General features: G+C 40.2%; 1 protein-coding gene across 2 annotated transcripts in view; it reads right to left on the bottom strand.

The window, feature by feature from the left end:
• The window catches only part of LOC122668007 (probable serine/threonine-protein kinase At1g54610), a 31126-nt gene that overhangs the window by 1049 nt on the left and 10587 nt on the right, over window positions 1–19490 (bottom strand). For both annotated transcript variants that reach the window (XM_043864522.1, XM_043864523.1), the window contains 2 exons: window positions 16344–16444; window positions 14857–14974 (listed from right to left, as the gene is read on the bottom strand). In XM_043864522.1, coding sequence (XP_043720457.1) covers window positions 14857–14974; window positions 16344–16444 — 219 coding nt within the window. The remainder of the gene's footprint in view (window positions 1–14856; window positions 14975–16343; window positions 16445–19490) is intronic.

Here is a 19490-nt window from a genome sequence, read left to right as displayed (position 1 = left end):
CTTGATTTGCTAGCGATCACTCTCTTCCAAAGTTAACTATCACAGCACATAATTTGAACCCATGCTAATAGGTGAAACTTTGACAAGCTACCTTGCTTGCCATCTGGTCCGATAGCCTTTTCCCTCTCTTTTCATCCTCCTCAAAGCTTCAACTTCAGAAAACTATTTCAATAAAACACCATAAGACCACACTGCTTTCTCAGCTTATGTTTTTACAGTTTAGTACTTTCTAAATATCCCATGCTCCTAGCATTTTGCCATGTTTTAAAACAAGATCTTTTGACTGTCCTTTTTTTCTTTATTCTTTAATGGCCTTTTGAGTTTAATGATTTCCTACTATCTAGTCCTTTGGATAAAAATAATCACTGCTTTCCTTTCTTCAATGCCTTAATGAATACATCTAAAACAATTAACTAGTATAATTAGCACTCCAAAGATGATGTTAAAATACTCAAATTTTGACCTTTCTACTGTCCTCTTGAGTTAAAATTCAACTTCCCATTTTTTATTCACTTTTTACATGTCATCAAATGGCCCCATCTTTAAAATTATTTGGTTGCTATTACAATTATGTAAGCCATTGCAAAGTCTAAAATTGAATCTCCAGTCACATTCTTTCCCCCAAATCACAAACCATAATGATTTCTTACTTACCCTCTATTATCTTTCCCTGCGTGTCCATTTCAGTACAAATCCAAAAAATAAAAAAAAATCAGATTATCAATATGATCGGTGTTTTCAGTGGCAAAAACAGTATCGTGTCCGAAAGTGGTGCGGGAACCGGTTTGAGGGTGGAAATCCTCATCGGTTTCAAGATGGTCTTGGTCATCCATCTTACGCTTAGAGGATTCGCCAACAGTCGGGGTACTGGACCTCACCCATATTGCCTTTAAAGATTATGATAAAGCAATAAATGAATGGGCTCAAACATTTGCCCTTCTTATTGCCAACAATAAGACTACATGGGAAGCAGACAAATTCCTGGAATACCTTAGTGGTTCCCTTCAGGGCGATGTTCTGCAATTTATCAAAAAATTTGACCAAATTGAAGACGGTAAGGTAGCTAAAACAACGCTTCTCACCTATCAGAAAAATTTTGAAAAAAATTTTGGTTGAATTTTCGAAGATCATAAAATCTGAATTTTGTGGTTTTCATCATCCTGACAAGCTTGCAGAAGATGTCAGTTTTAATTTAACTAAGATTAAGCTTAATAATTTAAATCAATTCGAAGCTTTTTCTAAAAAATATATGAGTCTCTACCAACTGTTAGACAGTTCAAAATCTGACTATTGGAAAGACCAGTTTTTCCCAAAGTTACCCCTACCTTGGGACGAATTATGCCATTCAACATATCCACAGTTCATCAACGAATCCAAAAGCGTTGATACCCTTGGCAATCGAATTAATTTCGTTTTTCGCCATATTTTGGATCACTGCCTCAAAGCCCGAGCAGCTAAAACTCTGAAACATAAGATCTCACCCGGTCTATGTAAAGATATGCTCAACAATGAATTTGAGTTTGGTACCACGCCAACTCACTTCTCTCCTGAGGCTAAAACCCATAAAACCAGGCGTTTTCGCTGGAAACGGTTCAAGCCTAAAGACTTTCCTTCCAAACCGAAAAGATCGTGTCAAACAAAACGATTTATTCGTAAAAAACCTCCTTACACACCGAAACGGGACAAAGCAAATTGTACCTGTTACTTGTGTCATGAAAAGGGCCATTTTGCCAATGAATGTCCCAACAAATCTAAAAATTCCCGTAAAATGATTCGTTACTTAGACGAATGTAATTACGAAGTTCTCATGTTCTATGAAGTTACGGACCCCACCGAACTTCTTTTTGAACTCCTTTCTGAGTCCGACGATTCCCAATCTGACGACGAATCTGATTTTTATTTTATGGAAAATGAAACTCAGAATCCTCCTCCTCAGACTCCCCCGATTGAGATCCAACCAATCCCCTCTCCTGAACTCGACTCGGTCTCTCTTACTCATCTCCTTCGAGAAGACGTTTCCTTTGACCTTAATCTTTTACAAAAATTAAGGAGATTAATCATAATGACGTTTATAAGCTCTCTAAGCTTAGTAATCTCTGGAACCAGCGTTATTTTGACCAGGCTAGTGGAAATACTACAGCCCAGTCTACGGATGACGCAAGCCTCGAAATTTCCTTGTTCAATCCAACACAGATCCAGCGCTTAACCCATAAGCACCCTCAATTGAGATACATACACATTGGTCTCATCCAAATTGAACTCACTGCTCTTTTTCGTCAAGGCATCGACACTCCTGTAGTTGTTGCCGTTTTCGACAAAAGATTCCTTTCTGAACCAATAAATGCCCTCATTGGTGGTATTGAATCGAACCTCATCAATGGTTCTGTTTGGTTCAAACTCAAACCCAATTTCTTTATCTCTGTCCAGGATCCCAATCTTTGTGATTCCGTGGTTCTTAAAATTAAGACCCAATGGACCGGCATGAAAGCTAACAGTCACAACCTTGCTGTTAGTTGGAAATGTTTACATGAGCTCACAAATGTGACCTCTACTAAACTTCTGCCTCTCCCGGATAAACGGTTTGTTGAACTTTTCGAACCTAGACCTTATGAGCACGAGATACAACCTCGAATGCTGAACTGGCACGATATCCAACTCCCTAGCGAATGGCTGCTTTCCGATATTCTTGATACCCCTCAAAATATCCCCGACATGCAACCCGCTACTTTCGAAATCCAATCTTCAGATAATAATCTTTACTTCAAAAGACGAACACCTGCTCCCAGCCAATTGACTAGACAACCCAGTGTCTCTTCTCCAGGCGCCTCTTCTTCTCAATCCTTTGGTTCTGCCCGATACGTTCCTCGGAACATTCCAGGACAAACCAAACCAATGCCTTATTGGTTAAACCCCAGATTTTTCAAAGGACCAACCTCCTCTGATTATACTCCCTCTGAAAGAGATACTGACTCCACCGCAGTCATTAATTTCTTTCATAGATATGTCACTGATGACACAGATATTATCTTTCAGTCCAACAAAAACCCGAAAAGATATACCTATGTCAAGGGACATTTCTCTTTCCCTGGTTTTAAACCTTACTCCCTCGATATCCTCATGGATACCGGAGCTACCGGCTGTATTTGCAAACGTAATGCAATTCCCGGTTATTTTTGGGAAAAAATGGATATGCCTACTTATGTTAGTGGCGTTTCCGGTCCCACAACGACCTTAGAGTACAAAGCTCTAAATATCCCAATTTTTCTTGGAAACAAAGAGTTTATGATTCCTAAACTCACATGTTTTCCTTCTATGCATGGTGATTTCATCCTAGGCACTAATTTTCTCCATCAATATCTGCCTTTCACCTTGCTTGCTCAAACTATTCAGATCACCCATCCAACTAGCACTATTGATCTTCCCCTTCTTACTTCACATCAATCCGTATGTGATAAGGAGTTTACCCCCGAGCGCTTGACTCCAGGAGTCATCAAAACTCTCAGTCTTAAGCTCGTCATCACTCACTGGTTGTTTGACCTCCTTGAACCCAACTTCAGTGATGAACCACTCTTATGGTGGGATAAAAGCCCTCGCTTTTATCCTCCAGCGGCAATTGCTCCATCTTCTTTTGGTCAGTCCGTGACAAACACGACTGATTTCTTTCATCATGATGGCTTACCTACCAAATGGTACCATCAGATTAACACTTTGTGGAAGACAAAGGTTTCCGGACAGAAAAAAACATTCCGGGCACTCTCCTTGCCGATGTTGCCGAAGCGGTCGAAACAATGAACGCTCAAGAAGCAGCAGAACAAGCCACCGCTGAACACCTTTCTCCAGCTATGGCCGGTCATGGCTCCGACATCAGCCTCAGTGACGACTGACATCATCCATGACGTCATGTACAGTACCCGCCGCCCTACGTGTACGTACGTCAGCATGGACCCATGAACAGTGTTGAACAATGGCAGCCGCCCTACGTCAGCAGTTACTGTTCGAATTTTAAAACAAAATTTGGAATCCGTCCTTGACATTTCTCTATATAAGAGAACCTCTTCTCTTCTTAGAGAATAAGCTCCGCTCCCCAAGGCTCTCTCGTCTCTTCTTCTTCTCCTCACTCATTGAGATGTCACCCTGTCTACACCTGTTGACCGCAAAGATCAGGGATTAAATCCGGCCTCATGTGGGACGGTTGAGTTAGAGGATTATGGGATGAATTATTGTGATTGTATACCTCCCCCCCCCCCCCCAAAACAAAAAAACCCCTCTGAAGAATTGTTCGGATTAATTCCTCCATATTTTCCAAAAGTTATTCTAAATTGATACAGATTCATTTCCTATAATCGTACTCCCCATTCTCCAAGCACTTACACCTCCATTCCTAATTTATACACAATTATCTACTCCATTCCTATTATTGTGGATTTTAAAAGATTTGGAGATAGGATATTATTCATCAAGCTTGTGTGTTGGAGAAAGAGGTTGTCCATATAATTAGTGCTTAAATACCCCAAGTAGGATTGGATGAAAGTAGTAAGTTACAATTTTGGGAGCACATAGATGGATTAGTGCACGGCTTTAGCCAAGGAGAAAAGATTATTATAGGGGGTGATCTAAATGGACATGTTGGGAGAGACCGTAGAGGCTATGGAGGTGTACATGGAGGATATGGTCTTGGAGAGACGAATGAGGGGGGGGGGGGATCTCAGTTTTAGATTTTACAGTGACTAGTGACTTATCCATTGTAAACACTTTGAAAAGGAGAAGCATTACCTACAAAAGTGGGCATCAATGCATCATAGTAGCCAAATAGATTTCTTCCGAACTAGAAAGGCTGATAGATTGTTATGTAAGGAGTTATACCAGGGCAAAGCCTAATCACTCAACATAAATTAGTGGTCATGGATATGTGCCTCATTTCGCAAAATCGTAAGAAGGGGAAGCTTATTTGCCCTAAGATTAGGTGGTGGAGCTTAAAGGAGATACCATGAATTCATTTACTGAAAAAAGTGGTCGAACAAGGAAAGTGGAACTTTAAGAGAGACACTAATACGATGTGGAACAAGACAACAATTGGTATTAAGAAGGTTCCTAAATATGTCCTACAGGAATTGAAAGGACAACGTAATTCCACTAGGGAGACTTGGTGGTGGGATGATGAGGTTCAAGCAGCCATTAAGACTAAGAAAGCTAGCTTTAAGACATGCCAAAGAACATAGGATGTGGAGGATCTAAAAAGATATAAATATGCCAGAAATGAAGCTAGGAAGATTGTGAGGAAAGCAAGGGAGAAGAAATATAAAGATCTTTATCATAATCTAAATATGAAGGAAGGGGAAAAAACTATCTATAAGATAACTAAAATGAGGGAAAGGAAGTAATGTAGTCCTAGATACTAGATAGACAAAGGTCTACTAGGAGCCAAGTGAACCAGGACCTCCCTAAACAGCTGGCCGATTGGGCAGATTGGGGAATTAGGTCAATTTTAGGGTTAGGGTTAGGGTAATGGCTAAGTGTGATAGATGGTAAAGCTAGGCAGGTCTAGGGGAAGCTAATGATATAGGTTTGTCTCTACTAGGAGCCAAGTGAACCAAGACCTCCCTAAACAGCTGGCCGATTGGACAGAATTGGGGAATTAGGTCAATTCTAGGGTTAGGGTAATGGCTAAGTGTGATAGATGGTACAGCTAGGCAGGTCTAGGGGAAGTTAATCATATAAGTTTGATGTTGTTTGAGTAAGAAAATAAAAAATCAGAGAATTAGGGTTTCGGGTTTTGGGAAAGATGGAAGTGATGGGTTTTAGGGTTTAGGATGGGAATTTGAACTAGGGCTTCTGGCCGAATGTTAGGACCAATGGGATGAAGGTTCAGCTATAGCAGGGTGTGACTCTGATGGTTAGATTAGTCTAGACAGGAATTTAGGGTTTTAATAGAGATGAGGGGATTTTAGGGTTTTGAGGTAGGAATGGGGGCAGAACCTAGGATCGAGTGGAGGCAGTGCTAAGTAGGAGCTATGGTCCAAATATGGGGGATTTTAATGGAGGAATGAAGCTGGACAGATTTAAGATGAGTTAGGGTTTAATAGACCTAGGGTTTAATGGGGATCAAGTAGGATTGATGGAGGGGATGGTACTGATGATCAGCTGGCTTAGGTTAGAGGAATAGGAGAGAATGGGATGCTGAAACAGTAAATTACTTGCTAGTAATTGAAAATCTCCAATGGCAGCAGCTTGGAGAAGAACTAAAGCAGAACCTCCCGATCTACAGGATGCAAGGAGTTGATCAGAGTCCACCAATCCCTTCAACTTGATATTACTCACAAGGTAGCCTTGATATTACTCACAAGGTTCACTCTCAAAGGAGCATGGCAGCAGCAGCAAACAAGCAGCAAGCAGAAACGATTTTTTAAGTCTGAATAATGTGGGGGAGCCTTCCACGATTTTATTAGTATAATAGGCCAATGGCCCAAGTCCTAGATCGATTACAACTCTCCCCTCTTCAGAAATCGTGGAGGGGTATGATTAAACAACTTAAAACAGTTTCAAAACACTTAAAACAGCTGAAATTAAAGAGATTCCAAGTAACCAATAGGAAATAAGAACCTATTAGCCAAAAGGATCATTTCACTTAAATTGAACCAAGTATGAACCGGTTCAATTTAAGTTCACAATTAAACTAAAAAAAAACTAAGTATAAAATGCAGAAAATAAACTAAGGCTAAAATAACTACGGCTCCTAGCTATGGCCCTATGATTAGGGTGGCTTCTTCACCTCGTGGATGCTTGGATCTGCATCAGGAAGAGTTGAGATTTCTACCATGTTAGATGTATTAAAAGTGAAAATAGTAAGGTGCTAATAAGGGATAACTACATTAAGGAGAGATGGAAAGAGTTTCTATAGCCTACTAAATGAAGACATTTTGAGTCATAGAGGTCCTAAAGACGGCATTACTCATCAAGACACCACATGGTGTAGATATATACAAAAAATTAGGGTGTCTGAAGTTAAAGAAGCGTTAAGAAAGATGAAAGTAGGCAAGGCACAAGGCACAAATGGGGTTCCCATAGAAGTGTGGAAGAGCTTAGGATTAAGTGTTTTATCTTGGTTAATTAAACTGTTTAACAAGATTATGAGCACAAGGAAAATGCTAGATGAATGGAGGAGCAGCATTGTGGTTCCAATATACAAAAATAAGGTGATATTCAAAGTTGCAATAACTATAGAGGCATAAAACTAATAAGTCACACTATGAAATTATGAGAGCGAGTTATTCAAACCCACCTGAGACGAGAAACCACTATTTCGGAGAACCACTTTGGTTTTATGCCAGGTAGATCCACAACAAAAGCTATCTACTTACAACTCATGAAAAGATTTAGAGTTTGCAAGAAGGACCTTCATATGGTCTTTATTGACCTAGAAAAAAGCGTATGACTGAGTCCCTAGAGAGCTCATCTGACATGTACCAGAGAAGAAGTGTTTCAAGTAAATATATGGACGTAATTAAAGATATGTTTGATGGCGTGGTGAAGAGTATGAGAACTATGGGGTCAATGTAGTGAATTCTCAATTACAGTTGGACTATATCAAGGATCAACTTTAAGCCCTTATTTGTCTGCACTTATCATGGATAATTTTAACCAGGGACATTCAAGATGAGATTCCTTTGTGTACACATTTTTCTGATGATATTTTTTTTTGGTGAATAAAATCTATTACCAAACCCTAGGAGGGGGTGGGGGAGAAAAAGGGGGGGGTGTACAAAGGAGGAGAGGGGGAGAGAAGGGGGGGGAGCAAAAACCACAACCTCAAGACAACCTACGAGGAGGTGGGAGGCTGCAAGATAGAAGTATCAAAACCCCAGGATACAACAATATGCCTGTTCCTTGGGGTATCAAAAATGGACTTATGAGGGATAAAGCTGAGCTTGGAGGAGACATCGAAAGAGATGGCTTTCCAAATAAAACCAAAAGATCTAGAGTTGGAGGTCCATCTCCTAAGATTCTTTTCCATCCATATGTGGTACACAGAGGAGCCAAATAAAAGCTTTCCAACAATGTCACAGATAGTGCATCCAGTGTATGTCATGTCCAACAAGAGCCATTCTCTATCAAAGGCTACGGGTCTCCTGCAACGGGGCCAAATGGTTGTAAAGGCTTTTTTCTAGATGGTGGAGGTAAATGGGCAAGCAAAGAAGAGATAGGGTATGTCCTCGGAGCCATTCCAGCAAAAGACGCAAGAAAGGGAGACAGGGATTTTACGGTGGAGAAGGAAGGCTTGGGTTAGGAGGCAAAGGCTAAGGATTCTCCAGACTGTGAAGCTATGGCGAGGGATGTGGCCTTTAAACCAGATTAACTTGTGCCAAGGAACAGAGGGGCAAGGGTTCCAAGCAAAATTCCAAGCCGAATTAGAGCTAAAGAGGCTGTTGGAGGAAGGAAGCCAAATAACCTTATCCACATGAGGGGGGGGAGGGACGGCCAGATCTGGGAAAGAATAGAGGGATGGAAGGAGGGGGGGACAAAAGCAGGGATTAACGCAAGGATTAATGCTAAGTTGGAGTTATAGATATCAACCTTGGAATCAAAAGGGTAAGATAACTAGAATGAAGACAAAGTATATGGCGTGTAACAAAAGTTACACAAGGACGAATACTGAGATGGTGAAAATTGATGAGAGGGAGATTCTACAAAGCGATTATTTTAGGTATCTAGGCTCAATCATAAATAAAGAAGATGACATAGAGGATGATGTTTCACAAAGAACTAAAATAGGATGGATGAAGTGGAGAGGTGCGTTTGGAGTGTTGCACGATCGACGTATTCCTTCAAAGCTTAAAAGGAAAATTCTATAGGATAGTCATACGACTAGCTATGACATAAAGTAAGGAATGACCATATTAGAGCGGATTTGTAGTAGCTCCAATACATGATAAGCCATGAGAAAGTCACTTGAGATGGCATAGCCATGTTCAATGGAGGCCAGGGATGCTCCGGAATGGAGGAGTGATTTGATTCAGATTGAAGGAATTAAAAGAGCCAGGGGCAGGCCTAAAATAATCATAAGAGAAGTAGTGAGGAAATACATGCATAGCTTGGGCCTTGTATCAAGTATGACTTCAAATAGAGCTGAGTGGAGGGCAAGCATCCATGTAGCCAACCCCAATTAGTTGGGATAAGGCTGAGTCTGTTGTTGTCATATCTACATCACTAGATTAGGTGATGAAGCAATGAAATTGTCCATCGAAATGGAGTATATAATCATTAGGTTTGAAAATTACACATCATCTTTGATTATGTCTATGGGAGGGCATTCTTTTGTGAGATATAGTTTTCATCTTTCTTTCTCATTTTGCTTTATTGTTGGTGAGCTCTAGCTCATGGCTTGGTACTTCTTCTCTCTTATACTCTCCCTATATATCCATTATTTATCAACAAAAAATAGGGTTACAATAGTTTCTGAATAATGAATAGATCAGGCATGCAACCTGTGTGGAGCCAGCCTGAACCCAACCATGATTTTTAGCCAGACTGAGCCAGGGGGTTACCAGCCTGCAGGTGAGCTAAGTCCGCCTCAGGGTCGAGGCCTCAGGCTTAGCTCTGGCTCAAACTGACTACTGTTCTCGTTTTTCGGTATAAACCAAATACCATTCGTTGGATATATATATAACAACTTAATAAAATAGAATATTACACAGAATAAACAAGACTGAAGGTTATATGCTGAAATTCAATCTTAGCTTGACCCAACAGCACCTGATTTTCAAACAACAGTTTTCTCAGGAGGAGTAGATTGGAACCCCATTCAGATGGGCTGGGATAGGATTGAGGAGATGTAGTCTTTGGCTGGGGCTAGGGTTGACACCAAGTCACCAATCCAGTCCAGCCTGCCCCGAGTAGCACCTCTAGAATAGGTTTAAGTGGATGGAAACATGATTTAGTTGAAGTTGAAGGTGTAGGTATCATAATTAATTATACGTAGCTTAATGACCCATGGGTTTGGTTGTCGGATTCCTGCCCACTTGTTCACCAGTTGCTTTTAGCAAGTTCTTTCAATTTTGTGTCCTAGCAACTATATAAAGGGCTGTACCCCAAGCACAAATTTGAATAACATAAATTATTTGTTTCTGCTCCAAGTAGATTGCTGCTGCAATGTAGATTGATTGTTCCTCTGAAGGTAACCTATCTCCTTTTTCTCCTCTATTCTTTCCTACTATTACTTTTTAGTTTCTGCCTTACATTCCCAGGAAACCTATTCTAAACCCAAGAGCAACTGTTTCCTTCCTTTTTTCCAATACAAACCACCACCACCACCACCACAGCGGTACAGCTACCTCCTAAGCTTAGCCATTGAAGCTTAATCAGCCCCAGCCATGGCCACCTAAACCCAATCCCATAGGACATTTACCACATAATTCCTATTTTCCCTTACCTTGTAACAGAACCCACCGGAGTCTAATAAACACCACTTAACCAGATGATAATTTAGAATTGTCAAGTGTGTCTTTTCAGTCTTCCTACTGAATTTTTGTGGAACCTTAGCCAAACCAAGTCGTCTATTTGACACTCAATTGAATAACCTCTCTAGGTAGCCTAAGGAGTGTAAGTTGGGCCGAATGTGGTTAAGAGCAGGACTTGGATGGAAGAAAACAAAAGTGAGAAGATTCTGGTTGGTTTGTGAGAAAACAAAAATTTTATGGATGTTTGTGTCCAAAATAGAAGAAACTTGTCTTGGTCTTTGTAATTGTTTTGTGACTCAAAATTTTCTCTTTCCACTCTTTGGAATTTCTCACTAAAACCATGAGATTTGAGTGAACTTTTCTTGGAAGAAAATTGCCTTTTAAGACTTTTCTGTGCCCAACCAAACACATACTAGAAAAAATAACTTTTTACTTCTCTTATTTTTTTTTTTTCCCCTTTTTTTCCTATGATACCTTTTTCTCTTTTTTTTTTATTTTTTATTTTCTGGCCAAACAAACATGGCTACAAATGAAATAAGACATAGCATGAAGCCAATGATAGAATCAAAAGTTGAATATATATAGAGAGAGAGAGAAGAAGAAAGACAATAGATGAATAAAATAGGAACCCACAGGGAAAGGAATTTATAAGTTGTCATGCCCTTGTTAGAAGAGATTTCACCCACATCAACCATGGTGACAAACAGAAAGTTCACAAAATAAAACAAATGGGAGATGAGAAATAAAAGAATGAAGTGAAGTCTACTCAAAGAAGACTACAAACAATATAAGACAGAGACAAATGACCAATTTGGATCATCTACTGCTGAGCTGCTCGGCAGGACCGTGCTGCCGAGACACAGCAAGGCGGGGAATGAGTCGAATGACCGCCTTACCCCTGCCCGAGCAGGGGTAAGACGGTCATTCCCCGCCTTGCTGTGTCTTGGCAGCACGGTCCTGCCGGGCAGCTCGGCAGTAGAGGATCTGGATCCACAAATGACAGCCAGATTAGAAGCAACTCCATAGAGGAACTATCCGCAACTAAACAAAGAACTAAATGAAAGAGCTCAGAACTACCAGATATAATCTCATCTTTAAATACTAAAAAACAGGCAAATAAGCATTTACTTTTCGAAGAACTGCAACTGGACCTGTTATAGCCTTATAGGCAAAACTGGAAAGCCACAACAGGAAAGAGACAACAATAATGTAGAATTGGTCAATTAACGGATAACACAGAGCAGCAGCAGGACGAAATAATGACTAAAAAAGAATACTACAATACTACATTCTATTATATACAAATCAGCAAATAACCAATCATGTATGTATCTAACACAGAACCACATCTGACGCAGTGGCTCTATAGTGGTTGGACTGATACAACCAGCTTTGGAAACCCAAACCCAAACGGAACCAAGCCAACTTGCAATTTTGGTCTAATAAGGGCTGGTAGTCACATTTAATTGTTTTGGGGTTAATCTTGTAATTTTCATTTGTTTGAGTTCAAGTTAGTTTCAGTGTTACAATCAAGTTAGAAGTCTTTTTCTTCCCTTTATATGTTGGGATGTACTCTCGATTACACAGATTTGAATTGAGAAGACTATTGAGTTAGCTTCTACGGGTGTGGCATGACTGCTGGTTGCGAGATTTTCTCCCTCTCCCCTCTTTCGACCAACTCCGTATCATTTTCAGTGAGTTTTCTTCCCTTCTTCCATTATCTTCTCTGGTTTCCCCTCCTCTCCCTCTTCTATTACTTTCTCTTATTCTTCTTTTATTCTTTTCTCCCATCGTATTACAGCTCTGTTTGCTCCTGTTCAGTACCAGTTGCGAAGATTTGCTTCTAACTCTCTAGTGGGTAAGCGCGGTTTGAACTGAAAAGGATAGCATGACAGTTGAGTAGTATGTGGCCAGATTTTATTTAGCCACTCAATCTGATTTTGAGTGGAATGAGGAGGTATTGGTGGCACACTTTTGCAATGATTTGCATCCTCAGATCAGTGCTACACTAGCATCTAATAGACTGCCTACGATGGAGGCCACAGCACATGTGGCATATGGCGCATATCAAGTAGAAGAGAGTCTGAAGAGGCCCTATACTCAAAAGACTTTTTCAGACACTTTTCGTAGGGTTGATAGCTCCAGTCAGCAGCAGTCTTTTCCCTAGGTAAAGTCATTCAACAAACCACAGGCGAGCGGCTCATCTATGGCATCTGCACAACCAAACCGGCCAGTCTCCACCTCAACGTGGTTCTGACAAACCTCCTGTGATGCCACATGTTGCAATTCAGTGTTTCACATGCAAAGGATACGAGCATGTTTTTGCTCAATGTCTCAACCATTTGGTAGACCTAATATTGATAAGGATTTTCTTATACCTCTTGTCCCAGAAGAGCAACCAAATCTCGAGACAGTTTCTTTGGAGCAGAGCATGAGCCTGGTGAAGTAAACGACCATGATAGTGATTGGGAGCGACAACCTTATTATGTTCTTCGTCCTATTTTAACCACTAACAAGGTCTCTGAGGATAGATTGGCACCGCAGCAGTATCTTGCAGACCCGAGTGAAATGCAATAACCAATTTTATAGCATGGTGATTAATTGGGGTAATTGCACTAATATCATCTCTGAAGACGTTGTTCGTAAGCTTGGGTTGCAGGCAGAGCCACATCCAAATCCCTACAAAGTTGCATGGGTGAACAACACCAATCTCAAGATTATTGATAGATGTTTGCTCACATACTCTATTTGTGGGTTCGTGGATACAGTACAATGTGACGTCCTCTTTCTGAAGGTGCATCACATTCTTCTTGGACAACCATGATTGTTTGATAAAATGGCGCAAGATTGTGGGTATGTGAATACCTACTTTTTCAAGCACGTCTGCAAAGAGATGAAGCTTCATCACGCCAAGGAAGTCCTCAAAATCAAGCACAAGAAGGTAGTGGGATCATTCCTCCTTCGATGAGTTGACTCATATGTTATCTTTGGTCCTCATCCAAACTTGACAAAATCGAGTTCTTTCAAAGGAGCGTTGATGAAACGGCTCTAGAGTGATTGGACCGATATGACCAGCATTGGAAACCCAAACGGAATGAGCCAACTTAGGATTATGGTCTAACAAGGCTGGAAGTGACTTATTTAATCTTGAAAATTTCATTTCGTTTTATTTTCATTTGTTTGGGATTAAATCACATAGGACATAGGAGATAGAGTTTGAGTTCAAGTTAGTTTCAGTATTACAATCAAGTTAGGAGTCTTTTTTTTTTCCTTTATATGTTGGGATGTACTCATCGATTACACAGATTTGAATTGAGAAGACTATTGAGTTTGCTTCTGTGGGTGTGGTATGACTGTTGGTTGCAAGATTTTCTCCCTCTCCCCTCTTTCAAGTTTCAACCAACTCCTTATCTTTTTCAGTGAGTTTTCTTCCCTTCTTCCATTATTCTCCTCTGGTTTCCCCCTCCTCTTCCTTCTTCTATTACTTTCTCTTATTCTTATTTTATTCTTTTCTCCCATCATATTACTGCTCTGTTTGCTCCTGTTCCTGCAACTGCCCATAATACCAATTGTGAAGAGTTGCTTCAAACTCTCTAGTGGGTAATCGGTTTGACCTGAAAATTTTGGGATTGAATTATTTCCTTAGGGCGACCCATCTTGCTGAACCAGAGATCCAAACCTTGCTGAGCTTCATGCCTTCCGACAGATCTGGTTCCTTCGCTTACCGCAGGTTTATTTTCAGTCCTCAACCACCTCTCTTTTGTTCGCTATTTGGATTGTTGTGCATTCTAGAGATGTCTTCATTCTTCAATATCAACTTAACCTTAAAATCTTGGAGCCAACAGAGAACCCACGAAGGAGTTCAGGATTTGTCTCTTTATTTTATTCCCTCTCTTCCTTTAATACCCTCCCTTTATCCCTAATTACCTTATGTCCATTAATTACTTTTGATTCCAAGTTTATTCCTCTTCAATAAATGCTATTTCTCTTGGTGATCTTGGCCCTCCTAGTGACCCCTTGAAGAATCTGGTTAATTTTGAGACTGCCACTCCCCTTTATAAGCCTGAGAATATTTACTATTTTGCCACTATACTCTTAAATTGAGTTTCCTATTATTCTATTGGGCCCACAGCAAACCAAAACAGGGTTTACAAACCCCAGGATCGCACCAATGACCAAATATCTGGCTGTGGTAATTTAAATCTCACCCAGATGCCCATAACCTCAGTAATCATTATCAGTTGAAAGTTGAAACTATCTTCCATGTGATCTTTTTCCAGAAAAAGAAAATCATTAAGCCTACAGAATATTGTTCTTCAACAAATCCACAGAGATATTTACCAAACCATAACATAGAGATAAAAAGAACTGACAGTTGGAAAAAACAGTATAGCTGACATACATCAAGATTGGCTTGAAGCTCGGCATTGGCTTCCGGAGCAGGATATGCTCTGACTGCTCTATCACGTGAACGGGTTTTCTTCACACCATCACCATTGCCTTTGGCAGCAGCTCTTAACCTAAACAACAAAGATCCTAGAATCAGGTCACTATTCATTAAAAACATGCGTTAGTGCATTTATCAATTCATGCAATCCTGCGAAATCCTGGAGAAATGCAACCCCAGAGAAGCCCTCATTATTCATTATAGACCCCTACTTCACCTCCACAGATACATGTCATGATGCTCTTGAATCCTTATATGTAATATTAGACCCTGTAACTGTCCCCTATTTGCCTATATGACCTGAAATTTTATCTAGAAGAAATGGAATGAACTGGTTAATCCCACGAGAAAAAAAAACATTTTTATGAGATACAACTAGCAATTTCCATTTATTCATTGATTATTCAAAATACAAAATCTCATCTTTCAGATATAGAATGGAATTAATCAAATGACAAAGAGTATCTGCATCTATTCCCACCCATGAGAAACAATTCAACTAGGAGCACATATTATATAAACAAAAAGGTTTTTCCCTCATTCTGTTTCAAGGTACCATTAAGAGGGGAAGGGAATGCTAGAAGGTAATGGGCAACCTAGAAAGAATGCAGAATAAGGTAATCAATAAGGATTTGAAGACTTGGAGTGTAACAAAGAGATATGACCATACATAGAGTAGATGCACGGGTAAGGAAGAGTGACCAGATTCAGTTTGACGGAGCTAAAAGAGGCAGGGGCAGGCCTAAAATGACTATTGGAGAAGTGGTAAGAAAAGATATGCATGTGGTAGGGCTCGATCCTAGTATGACCACAGATAGAGTTGTTTGGAAGACAAGGACCCGTGTAGCCAACCCCTTGTAGGGGAATGTTCCTGGGATGCTGCTTTGACTACTGCTTTGACTTTTTCCTTTACTTATTTTCTATTCTTCTTCCTTTTACTTCCTTTTACTTCTCTTATTTCTTTTACTGTCATAGCCTCTATCGGATCCATGTAGCCAACCCCATTTAGTTGGGATAAGGTTATGGTTGTTGTTGTTGTTGTTGTATAACATATTGGGGATTTGATGATGTGCATTGATAGGTACTGACTATCAAGATCAGGAAACCAACCACTTGGCCAAGTAAAGTAAATGGCATAGCATCAGTATGGGAAAAGCTAACCGCAATCAAATCTCATAATTTCGTAATTATATCACACAAACAGATATCACAAATGAATTAGAAAGCAACTAGTCAGTTCCAAGGGAAATTTTCATCCGAAAAACTATCATTATATATCAAGAAAAAAAAGTAATTATACATTGAGGGGGGGGGGGGGGGAGGTAACTTTAGAGCCACATACTATAAGTTTTAGCCTATATATTGCATTGAAAATATTTAGGACACTTTCTTTTGGGTTTTTTCCTTTTTCTTTCCTCTTTTGGATTTTGTACACCACTTACCTTCTAGCTTCTTCATCCCGCAGTTTAGCATCCATCTCCTTGCTTGGAGGATATTTTGGAAGGCTTGAAGGCTCACATGCATAAGGTTTGGTTGTGAAGAACTACAAAACAAAAAACAAATAGGTCACTCAAGGGACAATATTTACAGAAAACAGAGTAGATTGGGATTTGATATTCAGATTATCAGTTTGATAGGGATTTAAAGAACAAATGTCTGTCAACATAGAACTGGAACTCAATTTCCTCATGTGAACCGCAAAGATATAACTTGAAGTCAAGTCATATACTAGCTGAAGCAGAATCCAGTCATACAACCAGATTTATTTTCATTATTTTGTGCTATTTCTGACTAACAGCACAATTTTTAGTTAAATCAAAACATTACAGTTTTTAACACCCAGAGACGCAATAAATATGCTGAAAATCCCTTCCAAGATTGTTTCTGTAAGATCCACACCAGATTCTATCAGCCCATAAAATGAATAACATAACATCTTAAAACATTCAGTATAGTCACTCAATTTCTCTTTTATTATTCATGGACAGTAGTATACTACTATTGTTTATACTTATCCGGTTTATAGTGAAGGCTGACCTAAAATTGGCTTCAAAACAGAGTATCGCAGGGTAGCAAATCAGATATTATAGCACTGATTTAACTCACCTGAGGAAATAGGATGAAAGAGCAGTCGACTAACAAGCACCAACCAGAAACAGAAGCTATCGATCTGAAAACAAATCAGTGTGTAAGTGGCCATAAAACAGGGGAAAGGGACGAACTCGAAGAAGACAACCTATCTCAGGTTTGGGTCTCTCACCACTGTATTTCACAGCTCATTGAGGCCAACGCAACTCAGAAAATTCATTAATCAAATCATATGGAGGCTTTGAACCTTACATTGTTTATATAACTGAAAAAAAAACCTCCAATTCAAACTAGGAAAACTGAACTCTTAAGCTGATTAGAAGTACTAATTAGCTAGTACAATGTTGCTGAAATAAAGGACAACTAATAAAAAACTTCTCCTACTTCTACTAGGGATATAAATAGAGCTAATAACACCTCCTAGCCCATGGGAGCTAGCCAATCAGCCCAGCCCAGCCGGCTAGTTATTAGCTCGGATCAGGTTCAGCCCATCTTCTGAGGCTGTATTTCAGCCCAATGTGTTTATCTACATCATGAAGCTTAAAAGGAGATATCTTGAAATCATATACTAATCAATTGGTCAAACAAGGAAAGTGGGACTTTGAGGGAGACAATAATACGATGTGGAATGAAATGACTACTTATATTAAAAAGGTAGCTAAAGATGAGGTTCAAAGGAAAACATCATTCCTCTAGGGAGACTTGGTGGTAGGATGATGAGGTTCAAGCAGCCATTAAGACTAAAAAAGCTAGTTTTAAGACATGGAAAAAGACCAAGGATGTAGAGAATCTAAACAGGTGTAAAGCTAAGAAGAATATGGGAAAAGCAAGAGCGAAAAAATATGAAGATCTTTATAACAATCTGCGCACAAAGGAAGGAGGAAAAAGCTATCTATAAGATAGCCAAAATGAAGGAAAACAAGAGTAGAGATCTTGACCATGTTAAATGTATTAAAGTGAAGATGGTAAAGTACTAATTAGGGATGAGAACATTAAGGAGAGATGGAAAGATTATTTTTACAACCTACTAAATGAAGCCATCTCGAGAAATAGTGTCCCGGAAGGCTGCATTACCCATCAAGACACCACATGTCATAAATATGTACAAAATTAGGGTGCCTAAAATAAAAGAAGCTTTAAAGAGGATGAAAATAGGTAAAGCACTAGGTCCATATGGGGTCCCAATAAAAGTGTGGAAGAGCTTATGAATCTATGGTTTATCTTGGCTAACCAAGCTGTTTAATACGATTATGAACGAGACTTTTGGAACCCATTCCACTTCCACTATCTTTGTAAGAAAGCTTTTTAAGGGCAGCTGCTAATACCGGAAAGTCGGTGGTGGTTGATGGTTTCATAATCAACTAAATGGAATATGAAGCTGTAAGAAAGTGAAAGACAAGGAGGAGAGAGAATGGATGCGCATGATCCAGGAGGGAAAGGAGGTCCGGCGGTGGTGGATTTGGGGGGTTTTTTGGGCTTTCCGGCGTTGCAGGCGGAGGATCAAATTGTGGCAAAGCAGTTGTCTTATGCTGCAGTGGTGAAGCCTCGCCTTCCAGAGATTGACTGCTTGCCATCGCCTATTAGGGATGGGAATCTGACGAGGATTAGAATACCTCAAGCGGCATATGTGGCACAACTGGACAAACTGCAAAACTTTCTTCTCGGGAGGGTAAACTTCTGGTTCACCACGATGAATAGGCTTCGAGAAGCATCGCAACAATGGCCTCTACGAGAAGGGGTTTCACTGAGGTCCATTGGTAAGGGATTTGTGATTTTTCGGTTCTCCAATGCAGAGGATATGACTACTATATGGAGAAGAAGTCCGCTCCGAGTGGATAATCAGCTGTTGCGCTTCCAACGGTTGCGAAAGGAATTCAGGGTTCATGATTAAGCCATGACTCATAGGCTGGCCTGGATCCGTTTCCCTAACTTACCCCAAGAATACTGGCATGAGGACATTTTGCTTTCAATGGCTAAAGCAGTAGGACGGCCAATTGCAATTGATAAACACACCAGGGACTCTTACTACGGGCATTATGCGAGAGTATGCGTGGATATTGATGAATCTCTCCCCCGGGTGGAAGAGGTGTATGTCGAACGAGAACAAGAGGATTCTTCTGAGATGTTTGTGTTCAAGCAAGAGGTGGTTTTCGAGGAACCGCCTACAAGATGCCCAAGCTGCCATGGTTATGGTCACAGACCCGATGCATGCACTAATGGTGTTCGTCATGATTTGGAGATGAATGGTCACACTACAGGCGCGGACTTGGAAGGTGTTCCAGGGAGAACTGTCAGGCAAAGGAAGGAATGGCGGAGAAAAGAAATTCCGATGACGGAGGAAGTGTAGGTTGGTGGAGCCGTGGGTACGTCAAACTCGGAGCAACTAGTGGAAGCAGATCCAATCTCTCCAAGGTTGGATGAGAATCAAGGTTTGAATGGCCCCGTGGCAATTGTAGAATCCCCTTTGGAGTCGATTTCTCACGTCAGTGACTCTCTCTCCT

Source organism: Telopea speciosissima, chromosome 7 (genome assembly GCF_018873765.1).
Source record: "Telopea speciosissima isolate NSW1024214 ecotype Mountain lineage chromosome 7, Tspe_v1, whole genome shotgun sequence".
NCBI classification, from domain to species: Eukaryota; Viridiplantae; Streptophyta; class Magnoliopsida; order Proteales; family Proteaceae; genus Telopea; species Telopea speciosissima.
Note: the sequence above shows the minus strand (reverse complement) of the source record. Positions and strands in the feature narration are given on the sequence as shown.